At 43.8% G+C, this 27722-nt stretch overlaps 1 protein-coding gene across 1 annotated transcript; it reads right to left on the reverse strand.

Moving 5' to 3' along the window:
- On the reverse strand, nucleotides 1-27722 carry LOC147891855 (nucleobase-ascorbate transporter 12-like). Its single transcript, XM_087387887.1, has 10 exons — nucleotides 26532-27722; nucleotides 26077-26174; nucleotides 25812-25982; nucleotides 25549-25649; nucleotides 25105-25240; nucleotides 24824-24874; nucleotides 9431-9718; nucleotides 9051-9285; nucleotides 5752-6035; nucleotides 1-711 (listed from the first exon to the last, which is right to left on the reverse strand). The coding sequence occupies exons 1-10, from the start codon at nucleotides 27130-27132 to the stop codon at nucleotides 490-492; spliced, it is 2187 nt and encodes a 728-aa protein (XP_087244013.1). The 5' UTR covers nucleotides 27133-27722; the 3' UTR covers nucleotides 1-489.

Raw genomic sequence — 27722 nt, forward strand, 5'->3', positions numbered from 1 at the left:
TTACGGAAAAATGAGTGTTGTGGCATTCATTACAAGATCTCTATGGTTTGGTGTATTATGACATCACCATTGCAGCTTACACCTTGTAGCGAGAGATAATATACATAGAAAATGGAAGAATCGTTCCAAAACTATGCCGTGACATGTCAAGCATTTGGCCTGAACAAGAAAATGATGCACCCATTATGCCAACCTTCCATCATAGCTTGCCCTCATCCCTTGCAAAGTTAGGTTTGGAAACAGGTCATTCCTGATGAGAAGATATCCAAAACATTCTACTCTTTGTTGGCAGGATAGAAGGGGGGCGGAAAAAGGGAATGCGTGAGTGCACAGTGAAAAGAATAAAAGAATATGGATAAAGCAGAAACATGATCATGTCCTGCTGCTGAAGAAGGTGCGCAACTTTCCTGTATGGGTTTCTCAAATGCCATCAGCAGCTGTTCAGTCACGTTGCTGCATGCCTGAAGCAATAGCTCTACAATTGCAGATTCACAAGCCAACCCATCTTGCCCAATTGAAAAACTTTGCCAGTCTTGGAGGTAAAGCATAATCTTTCACAACAGCAAGTTCACTTCTAGCCGTGGTTGGCTTAGACCAGATATACGTGCCCCTCTCTTGTCGACTGCCTGGGACAGTGTTATCAAGAACAAATGCGACTAGAAATGCAATGAACATGTTCATTGACAGAACAGTATTTAGAAAGTAATCGACCTGCGAGAATATAAACAATACTCAACTCTCTCTCTCTCTCTCTCTCTCAAATGCTCTCTCTCTCTCTCTCTCTCTCTCTCTCTCTCTCTCTCTCTCTCTCAAATGCATTACATGATGAAGCCATTAAACAAGTGGGCACTGCACACATTCCACCTTGTACAAACTTCATACAGTATGAGCATCTACATGCGGAGTATTTATTTTCTCGCCTCAGAAAAAAGCCTTGGGTATGAGTGCCTGCTTATATTGGCTACATTGCATCCCTTAGCTTTCATTGTATCTGGTTTCTCTCTCTCTCTCTCTCTCGCTCTCTCTCTCTCTCTCTCTCACACACACACACACACACACGCACATCAGCTCCAGTTTCTGGTTTTGGTTTTGAGATTTCAAGCTATATAGCTTAGTTTTAGCATAGCACTCAGCAAGGGCCCTAGCATGCCCTTTGCTTCAGCCCTTCGTGGCTTGTACGAATTTTATCTCATTTTTCTGTACTTTGTCCCATTGGCCCGTGAGGCCTCCCACGGACGTCAATACATCGTTCTTTCTTTCTTTCTTTCTTTCTTTCTTTCTTTCGTTCTCACAGAAATGCATTATAAGACAAGACCATTAGAAACAAGTGCACTGCGCACACATCCCATCTTCTACAACTTCATACAGTCTAAACATCCACATGCGATGTATTTATTTTCTCGTCTCAGACACCAGCCTTGGGTATGGGTGCCTGCTTATAGTGGCTAGTGGCCCCATCTGTTAGCTTTCATTGTATCTGGTTTTTGTTCAGTCTCATAGACGCTTCAATCTTTCGTAAATGTTAATAATCTCTCTCTCTCTCTCTCTCTCCTCAGCTCCCTCACCTTTCTCAGCCCAGGTCGTCTTGTCACACCTTGCAGCAGATCACTTTTCAGCTCAGGTAGCACCATCAGTCCGCCTCCCATAAGGTTGCAGCCCACATCTTGATTTAGCTCCAGGTCTTCGGCTCCAAAGGTCACAGTCCGCCTTCCCAAAGTCAGCTCAGTTTTGTCCATCTCCCCAACGTTCAGCTCAGTCTAGTTGCCAGCTTGCTTATCCCTTTCCTAACCCAGAATTGGTATGAACCCCCAGCCCACAACCCGGGGGTTAGTCCCAGCAGGGGGTGCCCAATCCAGGCAGACCCCAATGGAATTTTCCAAGGTCGAGACCTTTGCCTCGACTACAGCCACCAAGGTCTCTTACTCAACCATTGCAACCCTCCCATCACCTTATGAAAAGATGTATCAAAAGCAGAAGATCAATAAAGATACCTGCAGGAGCAGATCTATTACTAGCAGCAGGAAATACGAGAGCTCAAGCTCCAACTTGCAGCTATCGGAAGGAATGTACATGACATGGAGAGCAGTGGAAAACAGGAACTTATGGTAGAAATATTACACAAATGCAGCTTATCTCCACCAGCACCACAGTTTGTCTCCACGGTTCAGGAGATGATCACTAACCAAGATCGTTCTATCAAAGAAGAGATGATTGAAGATGCTGCAAAGTAAATAAAGCTGATCTTTATATGGAAGTAAAAGCACAGGAATCTAGAGTGAACAATAGAATGACCTTACGCGTTGGCGGGTTGAAATCCGCCTTCATGATGATGAGGAGAAATACATAGATGACATAATCATATGCCTTAAGAAGGAAGTACCACAAGATGAAAATGATATACACAATATCAGCAAAATGGCACACAAGCACGCGTCTATTTCAGAGGGAGGGCCCCAGTAAGAGCTAAGATCCTCAGACAAACACATAAGCAGAAGGGTAATACAAATATTTGGATATTTGAGAAGCTCACTCCAATCCAGCTCAAACAAAGAAATAGTAAACTCACCAAAGTAAAGGAAGCATGCAAAGCAAGAAAATGGGGGTTATCGAGATAAGCAAGCATTGATTAGGGACTTCATATCCAAACCCAAAGACTCTCAATTTTAACCTGATGTTATAAAGGCCACCTTATGCTAGTATTAGAACGTAGTCATGTCCTATAATAACTCGGAAGGCGCTAGCTGTGTGCAATCCCCCCATTTCTTTGGTTATCCAGATGTAGTATGCAGATTAATAGCTCTCTCTCTCTCTCTCTCACTCTCCCCCGCCCCCCCCCTTTCAAAATGCATTACATGGCAAAACCATTAGAAACAAGTCACAGTATATAAACATCATAAAACTTGTTTGCTTGGCTTGTGGATGTTTTTATTGTAGAAACAAGCTGACTTGGCTTCATATAATATAAACATCCACAAGCCAAGCAAGCTCATGTCCTTGCCAATTTCTGCGAGACAAAAACTTTACTTGCTCAGTGTCAGACCTGTTAAGGCAAATGCTAGCATGCATTTAATACACAAATCAAAATGTTTCAGAATCAGTTGTTTAGTGAGATGTGGACATATACCTAGATGAGTCCAGGCACATGCCCGAACTCATCCACTAAAAATACAACATATCGTAGTTTCAATCCCATGATAGTCACTCATAAGGTTGAAAACCATAAACTCCATCATGCAAGGACTAGCTACTATGACATCCCCACTGACATCATCAGCACCCAACAGTGGGAGTAGACCATAGTATAAACATATGCTCTCACACATACAAATCCACCCACCCACACATACTTGAGCATCCATCTTCGTACTGAAGTTTTTGTCGGCACTACGGAGGTAAAGGGCAGACTCAGCCATGATCAGAGGGGATACGTTCGCCATTACTTTCGAGTGTTCATCCCCAAAGGTAGGTTCTTGTGTAACTTTTCGTGGGGGAGAGGGTCGGTTCCAACGGGGTTCCCCGGCTGTTTGTGGCGATACTTGTGTTGAGTCTGACCATCCGTGGTACTAGTGCATATTCGGTACCTTGGGACTGGCCTGCTTCGTTTGGTTCATCGGCAGGTTCTTCTAGTGCTGTATCTCGAGGAGACACAGGTTCTTGTGGTGCTGCCTTCGACACTTTTAGGGTTTGTACCGTTGATTTCGGGACGTAGGCAAGCTTCTTGCCTTGGCTACCCAAGTGGTTGGTGTTGACCAAGCTGTTGGAGGGGTGCTGTGGCAGTGCTAAAGGAGAAGACTTAGTGAGATGTGGACATCCTCAACCTGGAGGGTCAAGCCAATTCAAAGCCAACAATGTGCACTATTTAGTTGGCCTATGTTTCCAATACCAAAAAGTTTAAGCAGCTAATAATGGGCACTAGAAACACAAGACTGAATAAATCCACAAAAAGCCCAGTTGCATGACCTCCCTGACCTCCCTCCCTCCCTTAACCCCAAAACATTCTCTCACTCCAGCTCTTCCATTCCCTTGCTTTTCAAACCCCTACTACTGTACTTCTGCCCATGTCCATATCCCCTCTCTTACACCAGAGAAGTAGAAACATTAAATTTAGCTCTCACAAAATGGGAAAGCCTATATCTACAAGGCCTAGTGGCAAAAAAACTAAAACAAGAGGGACTAGAATCCATAATCAATCAAGCAAATAACCTGCTCAAAAGCAATCTAGATGCGTGTTGAAAAGAGTGGCAAATCATCCCACAAAGATGCAAACAATTGCAGGACCATGATAGTCAGTAGTGTGATAGCAACAATGTAAGGTAGCATCTTGGAGCAAGGTAAGCAAAGCACATTAAAAAAACAACCCACTCACAACTCAAATTGCTAACCTTAAGAGCTCTTTTAATGGAGAAAAAAAGGAAGAGATCTACTAAATTTCGTAGTTTAAGAAGACCTTTAACGTGGTCCCTACACAAAACCCATGATGAGACAGTATAGATACAAGAGAAAATTAATGGGAACACCCAAGTTGCACTACCAAAGAAAATTAATGAGGAACGCCGAGCCTTAATTTGAGCCCTCCTAACTAGCAGATGGATCAACACTTCAATTATTACAGCAACGATGGCATTGCTCCCACAGTATTTTATCTACATTGATGATTTGGAAGATGGATTATAGAAAGAGCAATGAACATTGAGATTGACTAGTCAACATGTACTACTTTTTTTTCCCGGAAAAGGAAATTTATTAATGCTTGAAAACACCATACAAACAGCTTCCAAAGGAGCTGTCAATGAAAATAAAGGGAAAACAGGTTGCCAGCTATAGGAAAGCCACCTGTTTTCGGATCTCACGGCTCACCACCTAGAGAGATTCCGAAACAGGTGCTAGCAACCACGATGGTGGTCTATATATCCAGAGAATACCCCTCGTAAAAAGGGTTTAGAAGATTCCTGTCGGCCATGCCTGGCAGAAGCGCTCCCGGTCACTCTCGAACCTAGAGTACCGCACTCCCAAATGGCGTGCAAAGCGAAGATGATATGTACTGCCAGATGGATACTAAGGTAGCCGTCGGAGAAACCAGCTGGCCTCCCATCACCTGGCTGCACCGAGCGACCCAGATGTTCCAAGGTGGTTAATCATGCCATAAGAATGTCAATACTTTTGAGGCGTGCCACCCATGTCTGTTGAGCATAAGCTCATCTTTAACCTCATTGAAAGGGTGGGGAGGGAGGGGCCAGTCCCTAAACACTAGGCATTTAACAGATAGCACTTTTGATGGTGCAAGGAAGAATACCTTCCAGCCACATACATACAAGACTACATACAATAACATTTGCTCCTTATCCATGCAGCTAAAGTCGCTAAAACTAAGGTGATATTCAAAGAGAATTCAGTAAATCTCAAGCATTTAATTTGAGCCTTGAGGGAGGATAACCGAAATGAATTCTCATTCCGATACCTGGGATTGAATTCCAACAGTAATTAAAATGGAGCCTTTTGCATAGAAACTTTGATACGAGAAGGTCAAAAAGCACTCTTCAAAAAGCTAAATGAATGCAATAACGTTATACAACTATGGGATATAGAAAGTTATGCATGGCTTTCATATCAGTATAACTTAGGCTTTCGTAAAACCGGTCAGTCTCTATAGATTTAACAAAGCACTCTTGTTATGGTGTGACTCATGGGGACATATAGCTCGCACTGCTCAGCCTGCTCAAATACGAAGAAAAAAAAGTGTTAGACTCTTACCCCTTCTATGCCAGTTCGCACTGGACCATGTGCAGCTACTGTGTACGGCTGAAAGTAACTTGGTACTGTTGCGGGTCTTGAACCTGCAGCATAATGCTGGAAGTAGACAGGAATAGACAATGACAGAAAAAGGGAGAGTCCCACAATCAGGACATTTCGTGAACTCCCTGTCTCACTATACCGCAGGTTAGATAAGCCAAGAGCTGTGAGCAATGTCCACATGACACAAAGCAGAGCAGCAACAATTACTTGAGGTATTGATGCAATAAAAGCGCCAATTTTTCCTGCAATAAAGGTCACAGCTAGCTCAGTGAGTTTATAAACATATCAGGAAACTAAAGTATATACAATTTTGCTAATTATCAGTCTTCAAAATAACACACACATCTCCACATAAGCAAGAACGTTGAGCAGAAAGCAAAACTAAAATCAAACTTCAAAGCTGACGAGAGAGAGAGGCACGCCCTCTCATATTAGAAATAACCGTAGACGTGTGCCGCCTCTCTCCATACGTCACATATCCATTTTCTTTTTTTGTTGTTTTACAACCTTCTTATTTTATAATTTTTTATTTTTCACTTTTGTAATTTTTAATATTTTAGTATTTTGGGCTTTTTAAAGGGGAAGAGATTCCTGTTCATCAATTGAATACATAGAGCTTCATTTTTACAACACATTCAAAATTAAACTTGATTATATTTAACCAGCCCTCTCGTTTTTTAAGCATGTTCTTGATGTTGACCGAGAGCTAGGGAATCCAAAGAAATGACCATGGTGAATGCACAATCCACTAGACGATAACACCACCATTCACGCGATCGTAGTCCAACTCATGATATCTCAAAGGTCCCAATGATTATTACTTCCATATTATCGAAGAGAGAACTCACAAGCTCATGCAAGCAATCCCTTATCCATATATTTGTTGGGTTCAATTGTGCTAATCTTTGTCGAATGGATAAGGTCCGATGGATCTTGTGTCGCATGAGATTATATTCCAAATTATAAAATTCCCCTACTTTCTCTATCGCGTTTTAAAAAATGCTAAAATAATAAATTTGAGTTTTCCATTTAAACCTGCTCCATAATAGAAAAAGGATATGAAAGGTTGGATTTACAAACATTATTTGATATAATTGGACAAACTTACGAGTTGGTTCACACTTTTTTTATTGGATTGTATTGCTTTTACTTTATATACTAGGTCTTTTGCCATTCCAAGTGCATATGGGATTATTCCATGCTATTGCCACATGTGTATATTTCCCTCCAGCTGGTTCTGCCATGTGGCATCCAAACATTATGTACACACAACTCCTCTGGAGTCTCATGCCCTTCATGCCTACCACATTGGTACTCTGTCCCTGTGCTCTCCTCATATGGGGGCTTACAGGTGGGACAAGGGAACTTAATTTCCAAACTTCTTGAAGAAGTCTAGTCAAATGGTTGGAGATGGAACTTGGTACACATTGGTAATTTCGGGAAGATAATCACTAGGCATCTACAAGACAAGGGGATATTCTCTTATTTGCATTGGCCTTTACCAGCTTGTGGCATGGTGTTGAGTCTATATGGTGTAATTGGAGATGCTACATGGGTTGCTACGCAGTCCCCTCACATAGGTAGGCAAGAGCTCTGATAGAGGGCCAACCCATGAGCTAGTACTAACATAACTTGAGCAGTGCAACAACAGAAGTAGGAGCAGTACTTTGTTCACCATACAGCATTCAGGGCAGTGGATTGCGGCATGTTTTCGGACAATGTGGGGGGCAGATAAGCCCTAACCCAAGGCCATAAGATGGGTTGCGCCCCCCATCCACTTCATCCACTCTCAAGGGATTTGGGGGCATATTTAACTTCAAGAGAGCATGGCTTGAGGGGCAGATCAGCCTAACGCAAGGGCATAGGATGGGTTGCACCCCCCGCCCACTTCATCCACTCTCAAGGCATTCGGGGCATGTTGAACTTCAAGATAGCACAATTGCACACTTAAACGTTCAGCCTGTTTTGGCCAGCATCTTGATATTGGAAGAGATCTACCTTGTTCATTTGCTGGTCATCAAGTTTTGCTGGTCATCAAGTTTTAAGCTAGGATGTGAGTACTTGGCATTCATGCATGGTGAACCTCTCACAAGAAGGGCATCAATTTGAACGACAATTGAAGCCTGCTGGTTGCATGGGCTGGCACATGAACATCATACTGGCTGCCACTTGGGCAGAAGACAGTGATCCTCCTTGATGTTGATTGACGCACCAGTTAGGGCGGATCAGTCCTCAAAGGACTGCTGTGGAGCTTGCACATGATAGGGGTTGTCCATGGGCCCCCACTAGGGAACTTATGGCTTAGCATGAAAGGCCCAAAAGATGGGCTGAGCTTTGGGCAGCAGAATCCCCACAAAAGGCTGAGGTACAGGGGTGTTATAGGACCCCAACCAAGGGCTGGTCGACCAGGTGGAAGTCGGGCAGCATATGGGGCAGCCAGCAGCCTGGTCAGGGCCCCAGTAGACACCCACAGTCAGCGCAAGAGCAGAGGCCAAGAAAGCTGAGTCAGTAACAGTGTAGGGCAATGAGCCCTCCCTATAGAAGGGCCCCATAGGGGCATAGTTGTAACTTGTATAGAAATTCAGGCAGTCTCCCAGCAGCCACCAAGAGCCTACAGAGGCCATGCGGCAGAAGAATTAGAGCAGCAGAGATAGGACAGGTATGCACCTCAGATTTGGTACAACTGGATCCACAGTGGGCTCTCCACATGATACTTCATTCTTGATCCAGTCCATTTTGGAGTTGATATCTAAGTGTGTTTTTTTTGGCTTTCGAAGGACATGCCCCTCAGATTTGGTGCAAGTGGAGCGATGGTGGGCTTTTCTGGAGAGTAACTTCATGCTTGATCCAGTCCATTTTTTGGCTGTCGATGGGCTGTACATCTGTCCAGACACGTGCATCTGTTTCAGTCTACTTGTGCGCACATGAGGAGTAGGATCTAAATTTAGTGTGATAGGTGGGATTTGATAAGTCTTCGTCTGTCGGTAGGGGCTTGGCTAAGAAGCAAGTCTCTATCAGTTATCTAAGAGAGCAACCGTATCCACTTCGGACACTAGAGACAAGATAGCAGAGGTAGCAGAATAGGATAGTCAAGAAATATTACGGTACAAGAATCCAAACTCAACTTCCCCTCTAAGTATGTAAATTTTCCTGTTTCTACACAGGCAGAAATTAAGTCCAGACGAAGCCGATCCAATTCATGAGAACATTGATAACACGATGGAAAAGCCATAATTCAAGAACAATAGTATGCTTACCTACAACAGACATGATGATCAGCACGCAAGCCCCGAACTCGACAGCTCGACGGCTTCCCATCTTTGTAACTGCAATAGTGTGAACATTTTCGGTGAGAGTGGTTGCACCTGTGCCAATACCCCAAAGGCCAGCTAGTATACCAGTTAAGCCTTCCAATCCAATGGCTCTGCTAACAACTCCAGGTGTAGGAGCTCTTGATGCTACAAGCAACGATGTAGCATGGTATGATCCAACCTGCAAAAACATAAATTCGATGGAGATTAAAAAGCAAAATCATAAAAACATAGCAAGAATGCCATAAGTTCAGTCTTAAACAGTGATAAATAATGATGGAATTGAATATGTGCAATGTAAACTTTTAAGCAAGTCCAAGACTCACTGAGTCTATTGATGCAATGACAGATGCAACCATCATAACGCCAGCAGTTTTCCAATGGAATGTTGGGATTCCCCATTGAAACGGATAAGGAAACCTAAACCAAGCTGCTGTTTTCAATGCAGCAGAGATATCTGTCCGGCAATGAAGCATGGTGAAAACATGCTTCCTGCATCTCTCTGAGACAATATTGGAGGTGGGCACATTTACATTACAACCACTATAATTATAAGCTCCAGCTGCTGTGAGAAGAAAGGCATAGGCCCAGATAATTCCAAGCCCCAAAGGTACCTGGACAGGAAAAATTACAAAAACATTCAGAATAGTTGCTGTGAAATCTAGACAAGCTTGCCAGAGTTCAGACAGAGTTCAGTAAGACATCAAAAGCATTGCTGAGTTTCAAGTGGAAAGCAGTCTTGGCTCCATCAACCCAAAAAGATAAAAAACATTTGAAACGAGTAAACATTCTATAAAGAGGACAGAGTCAAAAAAGCCTGTATCTTCAAATGCACCATGTCTTCTTATCTGAAGGCTGAGCATTGCTAAATGCTAAACTTGCAGATCCACCATCCACTACGCCTACTGTGGGAGGGATGAGCACCTTACCAAATACTCTTGGAATCGTCCGAGATTTGACATTGCTTTGCAACTTTTCTGTTTGATGCTGGTGTAAAACCAAATTGGCATAACCACCATCCACTATGCTTACTGTGGGAGGGGTGAGCACCTTACCAAATACTCTTGGAATCTTCTGAGATTTGACATTGCTTTTGTTTGATGCTGGTGTAAAACCAAATTGGCATAAAGCAATGTTGTTTTGGGTTAAGAGTGCCCCAATATTTCTTTTACATGCATTATGAAAGACCAGACAAATGAGCATCTGGATTGTGGAGATGAAGTATTGCTTTCTTCTCAGTTTGTCATGTCATTTCAGAGTATCCAGACATAGCTTCTTGCTAGTGCTTATCTCTTGCTTGCATTGTACAGACAGGACCTTACCCAAAATTCCTCCAGATGTGTCAGGGTAGGACCAAATACTCGATGGCACATCCCATTGGCTTGAAACCCTAGGACACTTGACCCAATGTGAAGTAACACCCCCCAATAAATTTATTGTTGGTAGAGAACCATCCAGCCAGCTAATCATGATTAAGTAATGAGCCATGTGCAACTTGTGCAACTAGCCAAGGCATTCTACATTGCTTCTTGCAAGTTATTTTCTCTTGCTTGGATTGTACAAATTGAATAGCGTTAGGATATGAATAACTCCTCTGAAATATGATTGCTTGGGCTGGTCCATACTCAGGTCACATCAAGTTGCAGGCACACCAGTCCTTGCCCAAGGCTGATGAACCATGTGCATCTAGTCAAGGCATGCCACATTGATTCTTGTGTGTGCTTCTTGCATTGTACAAATGCACAATCTTATCCATAATGTCCTGTAAAGGTTCCTCAGGCTATATAAGATGGGTTGCACCCCCTCCAACTCATTTGAGTGGACACTAAACTTCAAGAGGGATAGGGTTAGGCTAGGAACAAAGGTTCTTTAAGGCACGTCCCTCTTATATTCCACTGCCAAGAATCAGCCCATCATCAAGTAAGGCCAAGCAAGAGCTCTCTCAAGGCATTTGCATGGACACTAGACTTAAAGGACAGCCTAGCTTGGAAGAGCACAGTCGTAGGCTTGACACTCCTACCTTATCACCTTGCTCTCTCAAGGCGGATTCTGAAATTCAAGAGAGCCTCATTTGGAAGAGCACTCTTGTACACTTGGCACTCTGCATTACACAAGGCTATAAGACAGGTTGCACCCCTTAATCACCACATCCATAACCTTGCTCTCTCAAGGCATTCGAGTCGCTACTATAGGGTTACACCACTCTACTGTCAAAGATGCACCTCTACACCTTTTAAAAGAGAGTCACTTAAATGCATTTCCATCAAGCCTTTACTAGATAGTCTAAACCTGCTCCTCTTCCTTAATTTTCTAACTTTGAAACCTGGAATCTTCTCACATCTACATATCTTCTCTTTTGGAAAATAGACCCATGTGTTGTCTTCCAAGGCCATGGTGATTTATGTGAATCAGCCTCTCTTGTTATAGCAAATCACCATCACACTCCTACAATCTTTCTCATAGTGTCATGTGCATGGTGTACCTAGGGTTGGATAGCAAGTGAACGTGGATTACGGGATAGCATAGGACTGGATGGCTATTTTTAGCCGAGATTGCTATATATAGAGATTGATTCATATATAGTGCTCGCTTTATATGGAGCGAGCTATTCATAGCATTGTGCTATCTATAGCGGGTTTCCTTCTATATAGAGGGAAGGCCACTGCTATTGTGTAGATCAGTTGAGCGCTCCTCAACTGATGGATGGGACTTGGACCTAGGCCGGGACTCTAGCCATCTACATGGCGGATCATGGGTGGTGTATCGAAGGTCCTCTAGATGGGCTCAGGTGGTATGGGACGCCTGGGTCAGATACGGGCCTATGGATGAGTCGAGCTGTAGCCCACAAGCTCGGGGGTGGTCGGGAGGATCGAGGCACCTCCGCTATGATTCTGGTTGGATTGAGGACGAGATTCTAGGTTAGTGATAGGGTCAGATCCTACGGGGTCGTGTCATTTGGTATCAGAGCCGTCCTATCACAATTGAATTCAACGCGAGGTATGCAGAAAAGATGTCTTCCAGGTACGCTTTTTGAAATTGCTCTTGCAAATCTGAATTTCCGCTCATGTATGGGCTGAATCGTTGGTTGATTATGTGCGCTCATGATTGGGAGAGTTGTGGAAGAAATAGAAGTCCATAGGCTGTGTGCTCTCTCTCGGTTGCTACGTGTTTGGAAATCATGATTCCTTAGGAAGGGTAGGCGATGAGAAGACTTGATACTTTTTACAAGAGATATTGTTTCTGACCTATAACTTCCCACGCTTGGGTTGTTAATGTGATTAGCTGTGTGGGGAAGAGTAGGCTGGTTAGGGAAAGAATTCGCTCTAGGTTCTCAAGGATGAGATTCCTACCCTAGAGACCTAGATTTGCTGCAATTGAGAAGTAGGAGGAAAGAGAGGGCATTCGTAAGCCAAAGAACGACTTGTCTAGGAAATTCAGGCATCAGAGATAGGGGCGATATGATTGGGGGGCAGGCGCTTGGCTTTGGGAAGGAGCATATGGCCTGATTTTAGCGCGTTTTGGCTATTTTTGGCTGGATGGAGAAAAGCAGGACCAGATCTATTAAAAGCGAGACTGTTTTTGGTAAAAAAAAGCAGGTTGCTTTTTTGTTTTTCTCTAGCAAGGAAAGCACTTGCTCTAAATCAAGCACCCACCCTAAATTCGCCTAGCTTTTGATGGCCCTTCCTGGCTATTTATATACCCGGGATTCCTCTCTCTCTCTCTCTCTCTCACTTCAGCGCTTCAGCGCATGAAGGCAAATTTCCCACCCTCTTTCTGTCTGAGATCAGCCTATCAGATTCCACCATCTTTCTTGCTGTCCTCTACTCGCCTTCTTCCTTGATTCCACGCAACACCAGATTCTCTCTTGGGAAGAGCACGTGTTTGGACGTAGCTGCTTTTCTTCTAGTCCCTCTCCCGTGCGAGATATTTTCCAGCCATGGATGGACATCAAAGTAATGAGACACCTACGTTGGATTACTGTTTTATTGAGATGGAGGACCAGGCTACATCGGAGATTATTCCTCGTAGACCTCATGACCTGTTACGAGAGATGGATTCCTTGATGGATGAACTCCGGGCAGCTCTTCACTACTATAAAACCCCTCAGTACCAGAAATATATTGAAGAAGGCTCATGTTGTTTCTAAATGTAGACAGCTTGTTTTAGAGTCTTTATACCGCTTCCGAGTTATTGAGAAGCGATGAAGGGGTTGAAATCCTCAGTTTTGACCGACACCCAATTATTTTTTGGCTCGACTGGATCTTTTGAACCACATTTGGTTCAAGATGTTCCCCAATTTTGTATAAATTATAAACTGTCTTGTTATTAAATTGACCAAGTTTTGGTTAATTTGGTTATGATTTGTTAACTTGTGGCATCTATAATTTGATGGGTTTTCTTTTCAAATTATATAACGTGTACTTTTAGTCCATATATCTTGATGTTTTTTAGGTATATGGTACATTGGGGATGCTTGAGATTTTGTTACATCTTAAACCGGACTTAACTAAGACAATTGGATTTCCCTTTCTCGAATCTTGGTGCATAGATTCCTGTTTGGTTTCTATTTGAAGTTTTGATCTCGATGTGATTGTGAGTTATGTCGTTTCTTTGAGTTACCGTTTGGACATATGAAGGTTCTTATTGATTAGACCAAGATGAGTCTTGATGGATACCTTCTTTGAATCATGTCCAAAGGCCGGGTCATTCTGATTCTCACTCTTTTAGCCCGAGGTCATGGATAGTCAGGATTCAAGAGTTGTTAGGGATGCTACCTACTTGTTTTCTTCTTTGACCTATTGGTTGGGGTATTGTAACACAAGGGAGTGATATAATCACATTAGGAAAAGGATTGAGAACGGATTTGCCACCCTAACTCAATCTGGGATGGTGTGAGTGAAGAGGGATTGGCTACCTGATTTACTCATATTGTCCACTGAGATTTTTATTTGCAGTATACTTTGGTGGTATGGGACACTAAGGTATGTTACATTTAAGATTCTTTGATGTGGTGGTATAATCCGGCGTGAAATAATACCCAAGGACCTCTAGGGTGAAGTAAAAGTAGGCTGAATTGAATTGGGGGCAACCTGATTAGATTTTTTACGAGGGCTGACTAAGATTCTTTACCCTGAGAGAAGCCATGTTTGGAACTTGATGTTCCTAGATAAGAGATCCTAAGAATTGGATGATCCTGTGATCGGAGCGGTTTATTGTGCACAAGTTTATACAAGATATTCGATAGTGGATCTTATTTTAACACATTTCGGATTGTATGTTTCCATAGTCTTTGGATCACATAGGATGTTATTCCTATGATGGTTGACTATATACATGTCTAGGACAGTACCATTGACTAGATATAGCCAACTGAATTTTTACTAGTTATCCTCATGTAGGGGCATTACGAGAATAGATCAAGGGGACCATATCTTTGGTCAGGATTTTGCCCACTGATACTTCCATGAAGATTCTTCCATCATGAGTTATGAACTGATACCTAATTGTTCTGCCTTGGAAAGTCTGTCATGTATTTCAACCCAAGAATTTGAATTACAAGGGTATTCCGTTGAGGGATTTTCTGAATACTATTCAAGAATTAGGGTTGATAGAAATTGCAACCCAAAAATTGGCCTCGAGCGATTCAATTGATGGGGTTGTTCGAACAATGATTACTCGATCTCAACCTAAGATTTTGAGTTCAAGGATACTCAATAGATAAGGTTGATAGAATCATTTACCTTCAGGTACAAATTTTAACATGCTTGTGTACGAGATATGTCAACGGAACCAACTCTGTGGATTCATGCGTTACTGGATTTCTCGAGGAGAATATCGACGATATGTAACCTTGTTTAGATTGAGAGATTTACTTTCCTTGGGTTGGTTATCACAGATTGTGGCTGTGGCATTAGATTCTCTTTGATTTGAATCTCATGGAAAGTATAGCACACTCAAATTGATAGTCAGAGTATAGTTATTGGCATTGACTCATCTTCACAAAGAGTTTTCGGGCTTTCTGGTGAACTCAAGAGTGAGTTCTTAGAGAAAGGGGAGTATGTCATGTGCATGGTGTACCTAGGGTTGGATAGCAAGTGAATGTGGGTTACGGGATAGCATAGGGCTGGATGGCTATTTTTAGCCGAGATTGCTATATATAGAGATTGATTCATATATAGTGCTCGCTTTATATGGAGGGAGCTATTCATAGCATTGTGCTATCTATAGCGGGTTTCCTTCTATATAGAGGGAGGGCCAATGCTATTGTGTAGATTAGTTGAGCGCTCCTTAACTAATGGATGGGACTTGGACCCAGGCCGAGACTCTGGCCATCTACATGGCGGATCATGGGTGGTGTATCGAAGGTCCTCTGGACGGGCTCAGGTGGTATGGGACGCCTTGGTTAGATACGGGCCTATGGATGAGTTGAGCTGTGGCCCATGAGCTTGGGGGTGGTCAGGAGGATCGAGGCACCTGTGCTATGCTTCTGGTTGGATTGAGGACGAGATTCTAGGTTAGTGATAGGGCCAGATCCTGCGGGGTCATGTCACATAGTCTCCAAAATTATGGCAATAGCTACAATACACATTCCGCATTGTGTTGAAACATAACCTCTTTCATGATTTGACTTTCCTCAAGGTGAATGTCTCTATACTGTATTGATAGCCATGGTTTTATTGATTTAAATTGGAAGTGTAATGACAGCTGAAAAGCTCTCACTATCTATCAAATTGCTTTCTTCCTATACCTAGATCTACTTCTTTTTAAAATATGTTCATTTAGAGTGCATCACTTGACTTGAATTGCTGTCGCCTACAAATCTTCAGGTTGCTTGCTTTGGAGAAGGTTTTTGAAACCTTCACCTAGTCCATTCAAAATACCACATACCATTCCTTCAAGCTTCATTGGTTCCTCAACTATTGATGTCTTTCACTATATGAATGGCCTCTGCTTTCTAAGCATTAGCTCTTAATATCTTCTTTGCTTCACAAAGTACTGCAACGATAGCCCATGCTACTTTTGATGGTTTCAATGGGTCCACTTCACCTAGCATCGCACCCTTGTCACCCACGGTGCCATTGAAATGCACATTTTTGGAGCATTCTCAGTACTTTTATGGGCAAATTTGGGTAAATTTAAGCCAATTTTCAGGTCACTAGACCTAATTGAAGTCAAATAAGTTTTTGAATCAATCAAATCTTAATAATGGCATCATAAAGCAACATCAACTTGGAAGTGTTGGGGTAAAGGCACATTGCCACCCCTTTTATTAAAGTTATGACACCTATGACTGTCTTAAGACAGTCATAGGGGGAAAAACCTAATCCTAATAAAACTTAAGAGTTTGTGGTGTGGCTCATCACTTCACACCCGCACATTTGGAGTCTTCTCTCTCTCACTCTCTCCCTCTTGTACTTCTCCCACTCACCTTCCCCCCTTCAACTGGTATCAGAGCCTACCCCTCCCTCTCTACCCCTGTCTACCCACTCCCCCTACCTTTTTGCCCTAGTGGCCAGCAAGGCAGCAGCGCAAGGCAGCGCGGGCTGCAGTGAGGCAATGCGGGCAACAGCAGGGCGGCAGCGCAGCAGCAGCTGTATCGGCAGCGCAGGGTATCAGCGCGGGTTTGCAGCGGGGTAGTGCGGGCAGTAGCGCGATCTGCAGCGGATCTGTGAGCAAGGCAAGGCGGCGCGCAAGCATGGGCGCAGGCAGCGCGAGCAGAGAGGCGGCGCGCAGGTGTACGGACGTACGGTCGTCCGTACAGCCGTACGGACAGCAGTCGTCCGTACCGTACGGACCTCCGTACGGATTGCGATAGGAAGGGATCTGCAGCATTCTCCTTCGTCAGGGATCTGCGTCTATTCTCCTTCGTCAAGATCTGCAGCAAGAGAAGTACATTTTTCGGAAATTTTTTTTCCTGAACCCTGCAGAAGTACAGTAGGTACACAGGTACTCTGCACAAGTACACTGGTACAAAAGTACAGCAGATACATCAGTTTTTTTTTTGGGAGAAAAAGCGAGGAGATTTGGACTTTTCCCGAGGTGCATTGTATTGCGTGAAGTACAGCAAGTACTCTTCCCGAGGTGCATTGTATTGCGTGAAGTACAGCAAGTACTTTTCTTTTATTTCCCTCCTGCTTGGAGGACTTGTGCACAGATATCGTGATTTATGCATCTGACAAAGGATATATGCTTTTACTGGGTTTGAATCTCAATTTACGGGTGAGCAGATCATAGGGCTTTTGCCCAGCAGTTGATGCTTTGTATGCCTTGAGGTAGTGTGGTGCCAGAGTGCACACATTTGTCTCGATTTCCGCAGTGTGGAGGTGACATTTTCTTGCAGGTCACATTTCTTGTGCAACACTCAGAGAACCTCAGTTGAGCCACGCTTGGCCAGGGCGCATCGAGTTTACTCGGTCCCTAACTGTCCATCGTTGACAGTGCTCAAAAGGTTCCTCATTGAGTGTTTGTACGTTGGGATCTATGTATGTCATTTCTACACAGGGCAGTATTTGCATTACACTGTTAGTTGATTTTGTCAGAGAGATTTGCACATTGTATGCCTTATCCCTCATTGTTGAGGTTGTTTTCACTTGGTACAAGTGTCAGATCAAGGGGCTTTTGCCCAAATTTTGCTTGAGAGCACTTGGGTTACTGTCAGAGATCTTCAGATGCATTTTATTCCCTTGGCAGAAGGGTAATTGCTTGGGATTTATCCCATTTTCTGTTGCAGGTTTTGTGACAGGCTGAAGTGTCTGGAGCTCTTTTTTTTTTGGTAAACAAAACAGTATATGCCAAGTGGTTTATGCATATTAAATCAGTGCAATACCTCATCTGAGGTGGGAGAAGTGATCAGGACAGCAGTGCAGCAGTGTTTACAGCAGTGTTTTGTGCCCTGTCAGCTGATGATGCACTGTTAAAGCACTTGTGGAGCATCTGCAGCATTCTGAAATTACTGTTTTTTTTATGCCTATTTGAGCACGGTACAGTGTGTCAGAAGGTACAGTAACTGGAGAGAAATTTTTCTGTTGTGCTGCAGATTTTCTGACAGTAAAAACAGCACTATTGTGAGTGCTCCTGGCTTTTGATAGAGCAGGTTTTTTCTCAGAAATCAGAATTTTATTCAGTCTTTTTTTGACTTACAGGAAGTCAGGTACTTTCCTTATCTGATATGGCATCAGGGGGAAGTGAATCATCAATTCTGAACATAAAGAAGTTGGAAGGGGCACACAATTATGCACTATGGGCAGAACAGTGTTTGAATGTACTTCTGTTAAAGAAGATTTCTAAGCCCATAAGGGTGAAGGGTGTCAAGCCATCTGACATGGCAAATGATGACTGGGAAGAGCTTGATTTGTCCGCAAGGGCAGCTATCATGCTTACTATTTCTGATACTCTTGTGTTCAATGTTCAGGCTGAAAAGACCTCTTATGGCCTATGGCAGAGGCTAGCAGAGTTATATGCCCAAAAGAGTTCAGCCAGTAAGGTTTATTGGTTGAAGAAGCTGGTTGATCTTCGCATAAAGGAAGGTACAGCTATGACCTCACACTTGAGTGAGTTCAATGCCATCTTTACACAGCTTATTGCACAGGGATTGAACCTTGATGAGGAGTTCAAGGCTACTTTCTTGTTGTGAACCCTCCCTGAGAGTTGGGACACTTTCAAGACCACCCTATCAAATTCGACTGTCACTCTTATGTATGCTGATGTAGAGAGCTCTCTCCTTATGGAGGAGATGAGCAGGAAGAATAATGCGAGCAGCAAGTCTTCAAATGCCTTGCAGGTACAGGATAGAGGCAGGACTCAGCAGAAGGGCAGATCTGCTAGTAAGTCCAAATCCCGCAGTCAGTCCCGTGGTAAAAAGGATATTGAATGCTTTTATTGTGGCAAGAAGGGACATGTGAAGTCTAAGTGCTTCAAGTTCATACGGGATCAGAAAGCCAAAAAGGCTGAAACAAAGGATGCAGGCAGTGGAAGCAAAGGCAAAGGCAAGGCCAAGGTAGATGACTTGGATGCAGTGAATGTTGCAGCAGAGGACAGTGACAGTGACAGACATGAGGTACTATGTTCTTCTGCTGTAATTGCACATACCTTGGTTATTGATGGCCATGACATGCACACCTGGCTCTTGGATTCAGGTGCTTCTTTTCATGTTACTCCTCATAGGGAGTGGTTTACTTCCTACACAGGTACTCATGGAGTTGTTCACCTTGGGAACAACTATGCATGTCAGATTGCAGGGATTGGCAGTATACAGATAGTGTTCCCTGATGGACGCACATTTATGCTTGATGGTGTTCGCCATGTGCCGCAAATCAAGAAAAATCTGATTAGCACTGGCTTATTGGATGACAGTGGTTACCACACCACATTTGGGGATTCCAAATGGGTGATTACTGATGGCCAGGTTATAGTGGCTGAGGGTTTTAAGAGTGATACCTTGTACCCTCTTTATGTTTCCAGTGTGGGTAATCATGTTGTTGCCATAACCGAGCTGCCAAAGGTTTCATTGTGGCATAGCCGGTTGGGACACATGTCTGTTAAAGGAATGCAAGAACTGTCACGTTTGGGTTATCTGCCGTCTCTTTCTTTTTCAGATTTGCCTACTTGTGATCATTGCATATTTGGCAAGCATTCTGTGACTCCTCATAAGAGGAGAACTCCCCAGAATAGAGCACCGCTTGATCTAGTGCACACTGATTTGTGTGAGATGCCACAGTTATCACTAGGGGGTGCAAAGTATTTCATTACTTTTATTGATGATGCCACACGCAGAGTGTGGGTCTATTTCTTGAAGCATAAAAGCGATGCCTTAGATGCTTTCAAGAAGTTTGTCGCTCAAGTTGAGAATCGGACAGGTTGCAGGCTGAAATGCCTCAGATCCGATAATGGGGGTGAGTATGTGTCACATGCTTTTGTGCAGTTTTGCGAAGCTAAGGGCATCAAACAGGAACTCACAGCCCCTCATAATGCATCTCAAAATGGTGTAAGTGAGCGAATGAATCGAACTATTCAGGAGAAGGTTCGATGTATGTTGTCTTATGCTGCATTGCCCCATGGCTTTTGGGCAAAAGCCGTGCAAACAGTAGTTCACATTATTAACAGGTCACCAAACAAGGCTTTGGAGTTGAAAGTGCCAGAGGAGGTGTGGTCTCGCAAGCCACCCTCATATAAGCACTTACGTGTATTTGGCTGCGAGTGCTTTGCTCATGTACGCAAAGAACTGCGCACCAAACTGGAGCCAAAGTCTCTCAGATGCATCTTTATGGGTTATGGTGACGAAGGTGAAATGGGGTACAGGTTATGGGATCCCGTTAAACGGAAGATTATACGCAGCAATGATGTCATCTTTAAAGAGGATAGTGTACACAAGGAACCCGTGCAACCTGTGGAATACAGGAGGGTTATTTATGATGATGTTGGACAGCAAAGAATGCCCTTTTATATGCAGCAGCAGGCTGCTGCAGATAACCCTGTTCAAGAGGGTATACAGGCTGGAAATCAGCCATATAATTTTGCCAATGATGCACCACTGGATATGCCAGCAGATGGGGCTGTAGAACAGCCAGATATGGTGGTACAGCCACCCGTCATGCATGACGAACAGGCTGGACAGCAGCCTAATCCGGAACATTTTGTTAGGAGGAGCACCCGTGTACAACGGCCTCCTGCCAGGTTTGTTCCAGGAGCCAATAATGTGGCTGATTTTATCATGCTAACAGATTGTGGTGAGCCTTCCAGCTTCAAGGAAGCTATGGAAAGAACAGAGAAAAGGAAGTGGGAGAAAGCCATGCAGTCTGAAATGGACTCTCTACTTCAAAATGATACATGGGACTTGGTGCAGCTACCTGCAGGCAAAAAGGTTTTGCCATGCAAGTGGGTTTACAAAGTCAAAGTGGATTCAAATGCTTTACCGAGGTATAAAGCCAGATTGGTTGCCAAGGGATTTAAGCAAGAGAAAGGTATTGACTTTGATGAGATTTTTTCCCCTGTAGTCAAAATGACTACTTTGAGAGCAGTGTTAGCTCTTGTTGCTCATGAGGACATGGATTTATGTCAGATGGATGTGAAGACTGCTTTTCTTCACGGAGATCTCCATGATGAGATCTACATGAGTCAGCCAGAGGGATATGCTGTTAAAGGGAAAGAGCAGCTTGTGTGTAAGCTCAAAAGGAGCTTGTATGGACTCAAGCAGGCACCAAGAGCATGGTACAAGAAGTTTGATGCCTTCATGCAGTCTCAAGGGTATCATAGGTGTGAAACCGATCATTGCTTGTATACCAAACGGGCAAAGGATGGCAGTTTGATGCTACTCATTCTATATGTGGATGACATGCTGATTGCCAGTAAATCTCAGCATGAGATTAGTGCTTTAAAGAAACAACTGCATAAGTCTTTTGACATGAAAGACTTGGGTGATGCCAACCATATTCTTGGCATGCGGATTACTCGTGACAGGTCCAAGGGACTTTTGTTTCTGTCACAGAAGGAGTACATTGACAAAGTACTGCAGAGGTTTAAAATGGAGGGGGGGAAGTCTATTAGTACCCCGTTGCCTCCACGTTTAAAACTCAGCAGTAAGGACAGCCCCAGATCAGATGATGATAAGGCTGAGATGGCCAAGGTTCCGTATGCATCTGCAGTTGGTTCTTTGATGTATGCCATGGTTGCCACTCGTCCGGATATTGCTTTTGCGGTGGGAGTCATCAGCAGGTATATGGCAAATCCAGGCAAGCGGCACTGGGAAGCAGTGAAAGGTGTCTTGAGGTATCTCAAGGGTACCAAAGACTTGTGCATATGCTATGGTAGGCAGGATGCATTGGTGCATGGTTTTACAAATTCAGACTATGCAGGGAATGCAAATAACCGGAAATCTACTACCGGTTATATTTTCACATTTGCAGGAGGTGCTATATCATGGGTGTCTCGGTTGCAGAAATGCGTTGCACTGTCAACCACTGAAGCTGAATATGTTGCAGCCACTGAGGCTTGCAAGGAAGCAATATGGCTTACTCGGCTGGTGGGAGACTTGGGCATTACAGGAGATATGCCAATTTTGCATAGTGATAGTCAGAGTGCTATCATGTTGGCAAAAAATCCGGTCTTTCATCAGAAGACCAAGCACATAGATGTGAAATATCATTTCATCAGGGAGGTACTGGAAGACAAGCGACTTGAGCTTGTGAAGGTGCATACTGATGATAATCTTGCAGATTTGCTCACTAAGAGCTTGCCTACGGAGCGATTTGCACATTGCCGCCACATCATGGGATTAGGATGAGACCACTCTTATTTTATGGTCTTGTATACAGTAACTGTATATTGCTGTAATTTTTATTATTTTCTCCCCTTTAGGCATATTGGCCTTTAGGTGGGAGGTTGTTGGGGTAAAGGCGCATTGCCACCCCTTTTATTAAAGTTATGACACCTATGACTGTCTTAAGACAGTCATAGGGGGAAAAACCTAATCCTAATAAAACTTAAGAGTTTGTGGTGTGGCTCATCACTTCACACCCGCACATTTGGAGTCTTCTCTCTCTCACTCTCTCCCTCTTGTACTTCTCCCACTCACCTTCCCCCCTTCAGGAAGCATTAGTTAAGTTGGATAATGCCAACTATGGCACATAGTTAAGCATGGAACGGAAATAATCGTAGTTTTACAAGGTCATGGAAGGATGAAAGCGAGACTCCGAGAGTTGCAAAGGTCTTGAACATTGCCAAAAGATAGGCACAGCATGGGACAAAATAGATAGCTAGATGTATACTTTGATCAAGGAGATGTACAAGATGAATCCAAATGCCAAAATTATAAAGGTCTACTGACCTCAACACATCCACTAAACAATTTTAAAAAGTACCACCGAGAGAGGGGTGCAGAGACCACATGCGTGACAGAGAGTCCCCAGAGTTCACTCTATTGAGATCCAACCTATCACAGCTTTCCTTATGGGGGAGCGACAGAGACGAGAGGTCACTCTGGACATAGCTCAAAGAGTCTAGAGAGCGAGGAGACTACGTCCCCTACCATAGCGCGAGACAACTCGAAAGACGAACACGAGACATCTTCGCATCCCACCAGAGAGCCATCACTGTACCAAGCTTCGGTTTCTAATTCTGCTTCTGAGTCCCAACGCCGAGACTGATTTGTTTTTCAGTTTGCTCTTGGTACTAGATAGATTGATCTGACCCACCATGCAGTTGCAAATGAATATTTATATCCATGATTATGACTTTGTTAGCATAGATTAGTACTCAACAAGGGTTCAGCGAGCCCTTTGCTTCAGCCCACTGAGGCTTGTATGAGTTCGCTTTTCTGTGTACTTTGTCCCATAGGCCCGCAAGGCCTCCCGTGGATGTTAATCTCTCTCTCTCTCTCTCTCTCTCTCTCTCTCTCTACACACACACACTCCCCCACAGATCCAAGGCATAGCGGGGTGGAGGAGGAGCACCTAGCTTATCTGCGAGCAATTCGTCTTAGCAGATAGAGCCAATACAAGGCCGTCGAGAGAGACACATGGATCACTTGCGACACGGAGAGCAACTAAAATACACTCTATTGAAGTCCGACCTATCACAGCTTTCCTCACATGAGACCGCTCGAGACAAGGGGCCACTCTGAACATAGCCCAACAGTTCCAAAGATCAAGGAGACCGTGCCCTCTCTCCCCACCACAATGCGAGACAACTTGACAGACACAGATACGATATATTTTCACCGCTCACAAACGAGCCAGCATGAAACCTGACTTTGGTTTCTGAGTCCCAACTGTCAACCTGCCTCGGTTCAATTATATATGTGTTGTATTTGACTTGATTTTTGTTCAAGCTATTGAGCTCTTTAGAACAGCATAGTACTCAGCAAGGGTCCTAGCGCACCCTATGCTCCAACCCATTGAGGCTTGTATGAGTTTTCCCACTTTATTGGTGTACTTTGTATCTTGTCCCATAGGCTCGTGAGGCCTCCTCCAGACGTTAATACATCTCTCTCTCTCTCTCTCTTTACTTTATTGGTGTACTTTGTATCTTGTCCCATAGGCCCGTGAGGCCTCCTTCGGACGTTAATACATCTCTCTCTCTCTCTCTCTCTCTCTCTCTCTCTCTCTCTCTCTCTCTCTCTCTATATATATATATATGTATGTATGTATGTATGTATGTATGTATGTATGTAGCCCATTGAGGCTTGTATGAGTTTTCCTACTTTATTGGTGTACTTCGTATCTTGTCCCATAGGCTCGTGAGGCCTCCTCTGGACCGGACGTGAATACACATACATCTCTCTCTCTCTCTCTCTCTCTCTCTCTCTCTCTCTCTCTCTCTCTCTCTCTCTCATATATATATATGTTTGTATGTATGTATGTATGTATGTATCTGTGTGTGCATATTTCTTAAGTGTGTGTATCTGTATCTATATCTACACATATATATACATACATACATATAGGTTGGTGGGAATACAAAACACTCACAACAGAAATAACACGTAAGGGGAATGCTTGATTGTAATGTACAATAAAACGAGGCTGTTATTAGGTTTGCTTTCCATAATAAAACGTTTGTAAATCTAGTTTAGTTCCTTGAAGAAACATATGCAATGTGTAAAGGCCAGCTTTCATTCTAAACTTCCAACTAGAGCACAACAGGTACTGGATTCAAAAAACCATCTCTAATCACATTATTCTGAAGCTCACTTTGCACCAAGCTTCATATAAAAAAATACATACCGCATACACTTGAAAGATGCGATGACCAAAGACTGATATTTTGCGCAGATACTGCAGTACAATGAGCATAAAGGGCTGTAAGACCTTCATCCTATAACATCTGAGGTATACCTATATAATTGCAACACAGTTTCTCTCACCACCCAAGATGTAGAGAAACGCTCCACAACCTCATGCATAATACTTATTTAGCACAATCTTGCAAACCACCCAAACCAACATTTAAGCCATGCCTTGCCCAATGCCAATGTTCACATCATACATAATATGTACCGACTTACCAATGCAAAAAAAATCACTATGAGAATTTGAGGTATGCCAATCTCCACACAAGACCCGACAACTGGAAATCCATAAGTGAAAAAAGCTAGACCCACTGCAGCCACAGTTGGTGTAACAACAACTGGGTTTACCAGCCTGCAAAAGCATGCACAACATTAGCCCTGATGTTTACAAAGTATAGATATCATTAGTTTTACCCGAGTACAAAACAGTATCAATAATTGATTAAAAACAAAAGAGAAAGTTAAAACCACAAGACTCTGAAAAGAAATCTCTTTGATGCCACCTACAGAAGAGGACATATTAAAATTGGCTTCAATCACATCCTCGGACCCTCTAAAACTCTCAACAAATCCATTTTCATCCTGAAATGCACCTTGCAAAGCTATGAGTTTGGACTAAAAATTGAAATTTTCAAGGCATAATACTAGACAAATAAAAACCTGAGTAGAAGAGACATAAGGCCACTGTATCCAAGTAGAGCCTGGAAAGCAGAGGCAATGATGATGGCACCTTGAAGCTCTCTCATTGTGTCCTTAAATCTCTGAGATCAAGAAAGCAATTGTGGTTGGAACTTGGAATCCTCTCACCTTCACATAAAAATAATGAAATGTGCATACCCACGGTATTCATTGCAAAATGCTTTTCTGCTTACTACATGGTAACACAAATATTGTAAACCTATCTGAAGAGTTGTACAGCATACATTTACACTTATACTCTGAAAGTCCACGGAGTTGATTATTGACAGAGCAGGAGCAAGGTACACAAAAGAAGCTCCTTGGATCAAAGGTAGCCTCGAGCCAAAGAAAGTGTGCATCAGGGTTGCCAAGCCAGTCACCATAAACACAGTTGAGACCACTCGAGCAGTATCTTCCTGAAGGACAAGGCACAGGAAGTGTGTAAATAACGCTTGCCCAAGAAGCAGACGTTTGTAAAATTTTAGAAATCGAGGGGTTTCAAATGATTACATCGCTTCCCCCCATGGCTGGAACTATTACTAAAGGGATGAGAACGATGGAGCCAGCAATAGAAAGATAATGTTGCAGCCCGTACAGGATCAGAGGAACTGCACAAGTAAGCACAGCCACAAGTCATCAATGGTTCCAGCATCAAGTGAGCTTGAATGTACATACTCTGTGCAAGCTCAAGTACCGACCAATCCAGTGACTTCAAATCACGAGATTGGGTGCTCCCATATGCGTTCCCAATCATAACAATAAGAAGCACAAAAACCAACTTTTTCTCAACATCCATTAGCGGATCAAAATCAAAGAAAGTCGATGGCTTGCTTCACACTCGGGACTAAGCGCATTACAGAAGTCGCTTGGGTTGTTTATGAAGAAAGGTTGCATGGACCAGATTGTATGCAAGTCCTCGATAAATCTCAGGATGTGGAAGTCGAGACACTGAAGTGAGAACTAACCAAGGCCAGGAGTCTCCCTGATCTCGTATTTCATGTGAGCTTGCTTAGTCAGGAGCACATCGTCGGCATCCTGCGACTGAGACATCATGTCCGGTTCGGAGTCCTTCGATCCCCTGACAGACTCTAGCCTCACTTGTTGTACGCCAACAGGATGCACCTGATCAGGTTCTGGAACCTTCTTCTCGACAGCAATGGGATGAGGGGGAAGTACCGGGGGAACCGGGCCAAGTGTTTTGAGTTTTTGGTGTTCCTTAGGCCCGTTCATCTGCACGGCAACACTATCTGAATCTCTGAGTCGACTGCGATCCGCTAAACCGGGTGGTTTAGGGAGCGCATTGTTACCCACATCGGCATTCCTGATCTCCATGTCGCTGTTGTTGGAGCTGACGGTCTCGCCGGAGATGTTGCTCTTGTACCCAGTTCGCCGAGCCCAGGATCTGAGAACTCTGGGATTGTGCCCATGATCAGGAGGCAAAGGCTCCAAGCGAGGGGGCCAAGGACCGGGGCGACGACCGAGGGATGGAGATTCAGGGTCGAAATCTTGGGCTTGGGCGAGGCGGGAGGGAGGGGAAGAGGGCATGGTACCGGGAGCTGGAGACATGCTGTGGGGGAAGCAGGGAGCAGAATGAATGTGGGCAAGCCTGAGGGGCGCTGTAATCTTCTTACTAAGTTCAGAGAGAGCTCTTGGGTAGCTGTGCCAAAGAAGGGTTGAGCTGGAAATGGGCAAAGGCAAAGAAATAGGGGAGGTAGACCGGGTAGTAGTGCTAAGCTGTAGTGGTGACAGCCAAGCTGCTTTTTGAGGTGTTCTGCGTAGAGTGCTGTAGTAGTCAAGTGAGCTCGGATGAGAAAGGGAAGAGGCTAAGAGAGGATAGAGTAAACCAGAGTCGTAGCAAAATCCATGAAAACAAACGTAGAAGCAGAAGCAGAAGACGGTGGAAGGAGAAAAACCCACTAGGCAGTGGAAGAAGAAGAAGAGGCTAAGAAAGGACAGAGGGAGCCATAGCCAGAGCTAAATCCACGAAAAGCAGAAGACAGTAGAAGCAGGAAAGCTACCAAGCTGAGGAAGGAGCAGGAGAGACACAGAAAGAAGCATTGCATGCAGAAGGGAGAAAGAGGGGCAGAGAGATGGAAGAGGAGCGAGTGAAGAAAAGAAGAAAGAGAAGAGAAGAGAGAGAGAGAGAGCAACAAATA

Source organism: Dipteris shenzhenensis, chromosome 17, assembly GCF_047967505.1.
Source record: "Dipteris shenzhenensis isolate YYH24624 ecotype China chromosome 17, Dip_SZ_1.0, whole genome shotgun sequence".
In the NCBI taxonomy this organism is placed as follows: domain Eukaryota; kingdom Viridiplantae; phylum Streptophyta; class Polypodiopsida; order Gleicheniales; family Dipteridaceae; genus Dipteris; species Dipteris shenzhenensis.

What these genes read in the sequence shown, in the direction of transcription:
- LOC147891855 (XM_087387887.1), bottom strand. Translation starts at nt 27,132, where the DNA reads ATGTCTCCAGCTCCCGGTACCATGCCCTCTTCCCCTCCCTCCCGCCTC. An exon ending in CAGCCATGGGGGGAAGCGAT is followed by an intron (nt 25,983 to 26,076) that starts GTAATCATTTGA and finishes CTTGTCCTTCAG; the next exon opens with GAAGATACTGCTCGAGTGGT. An exon ending in TAGTGATTTTTTTTGCATTG is followed by an intron (nt 24,875 to 25,104) that starts GTAAGTCGGTAC and finishes ATTGTACTGCAG; the next exon opens with TATCTGCGCAAAATATCAGT.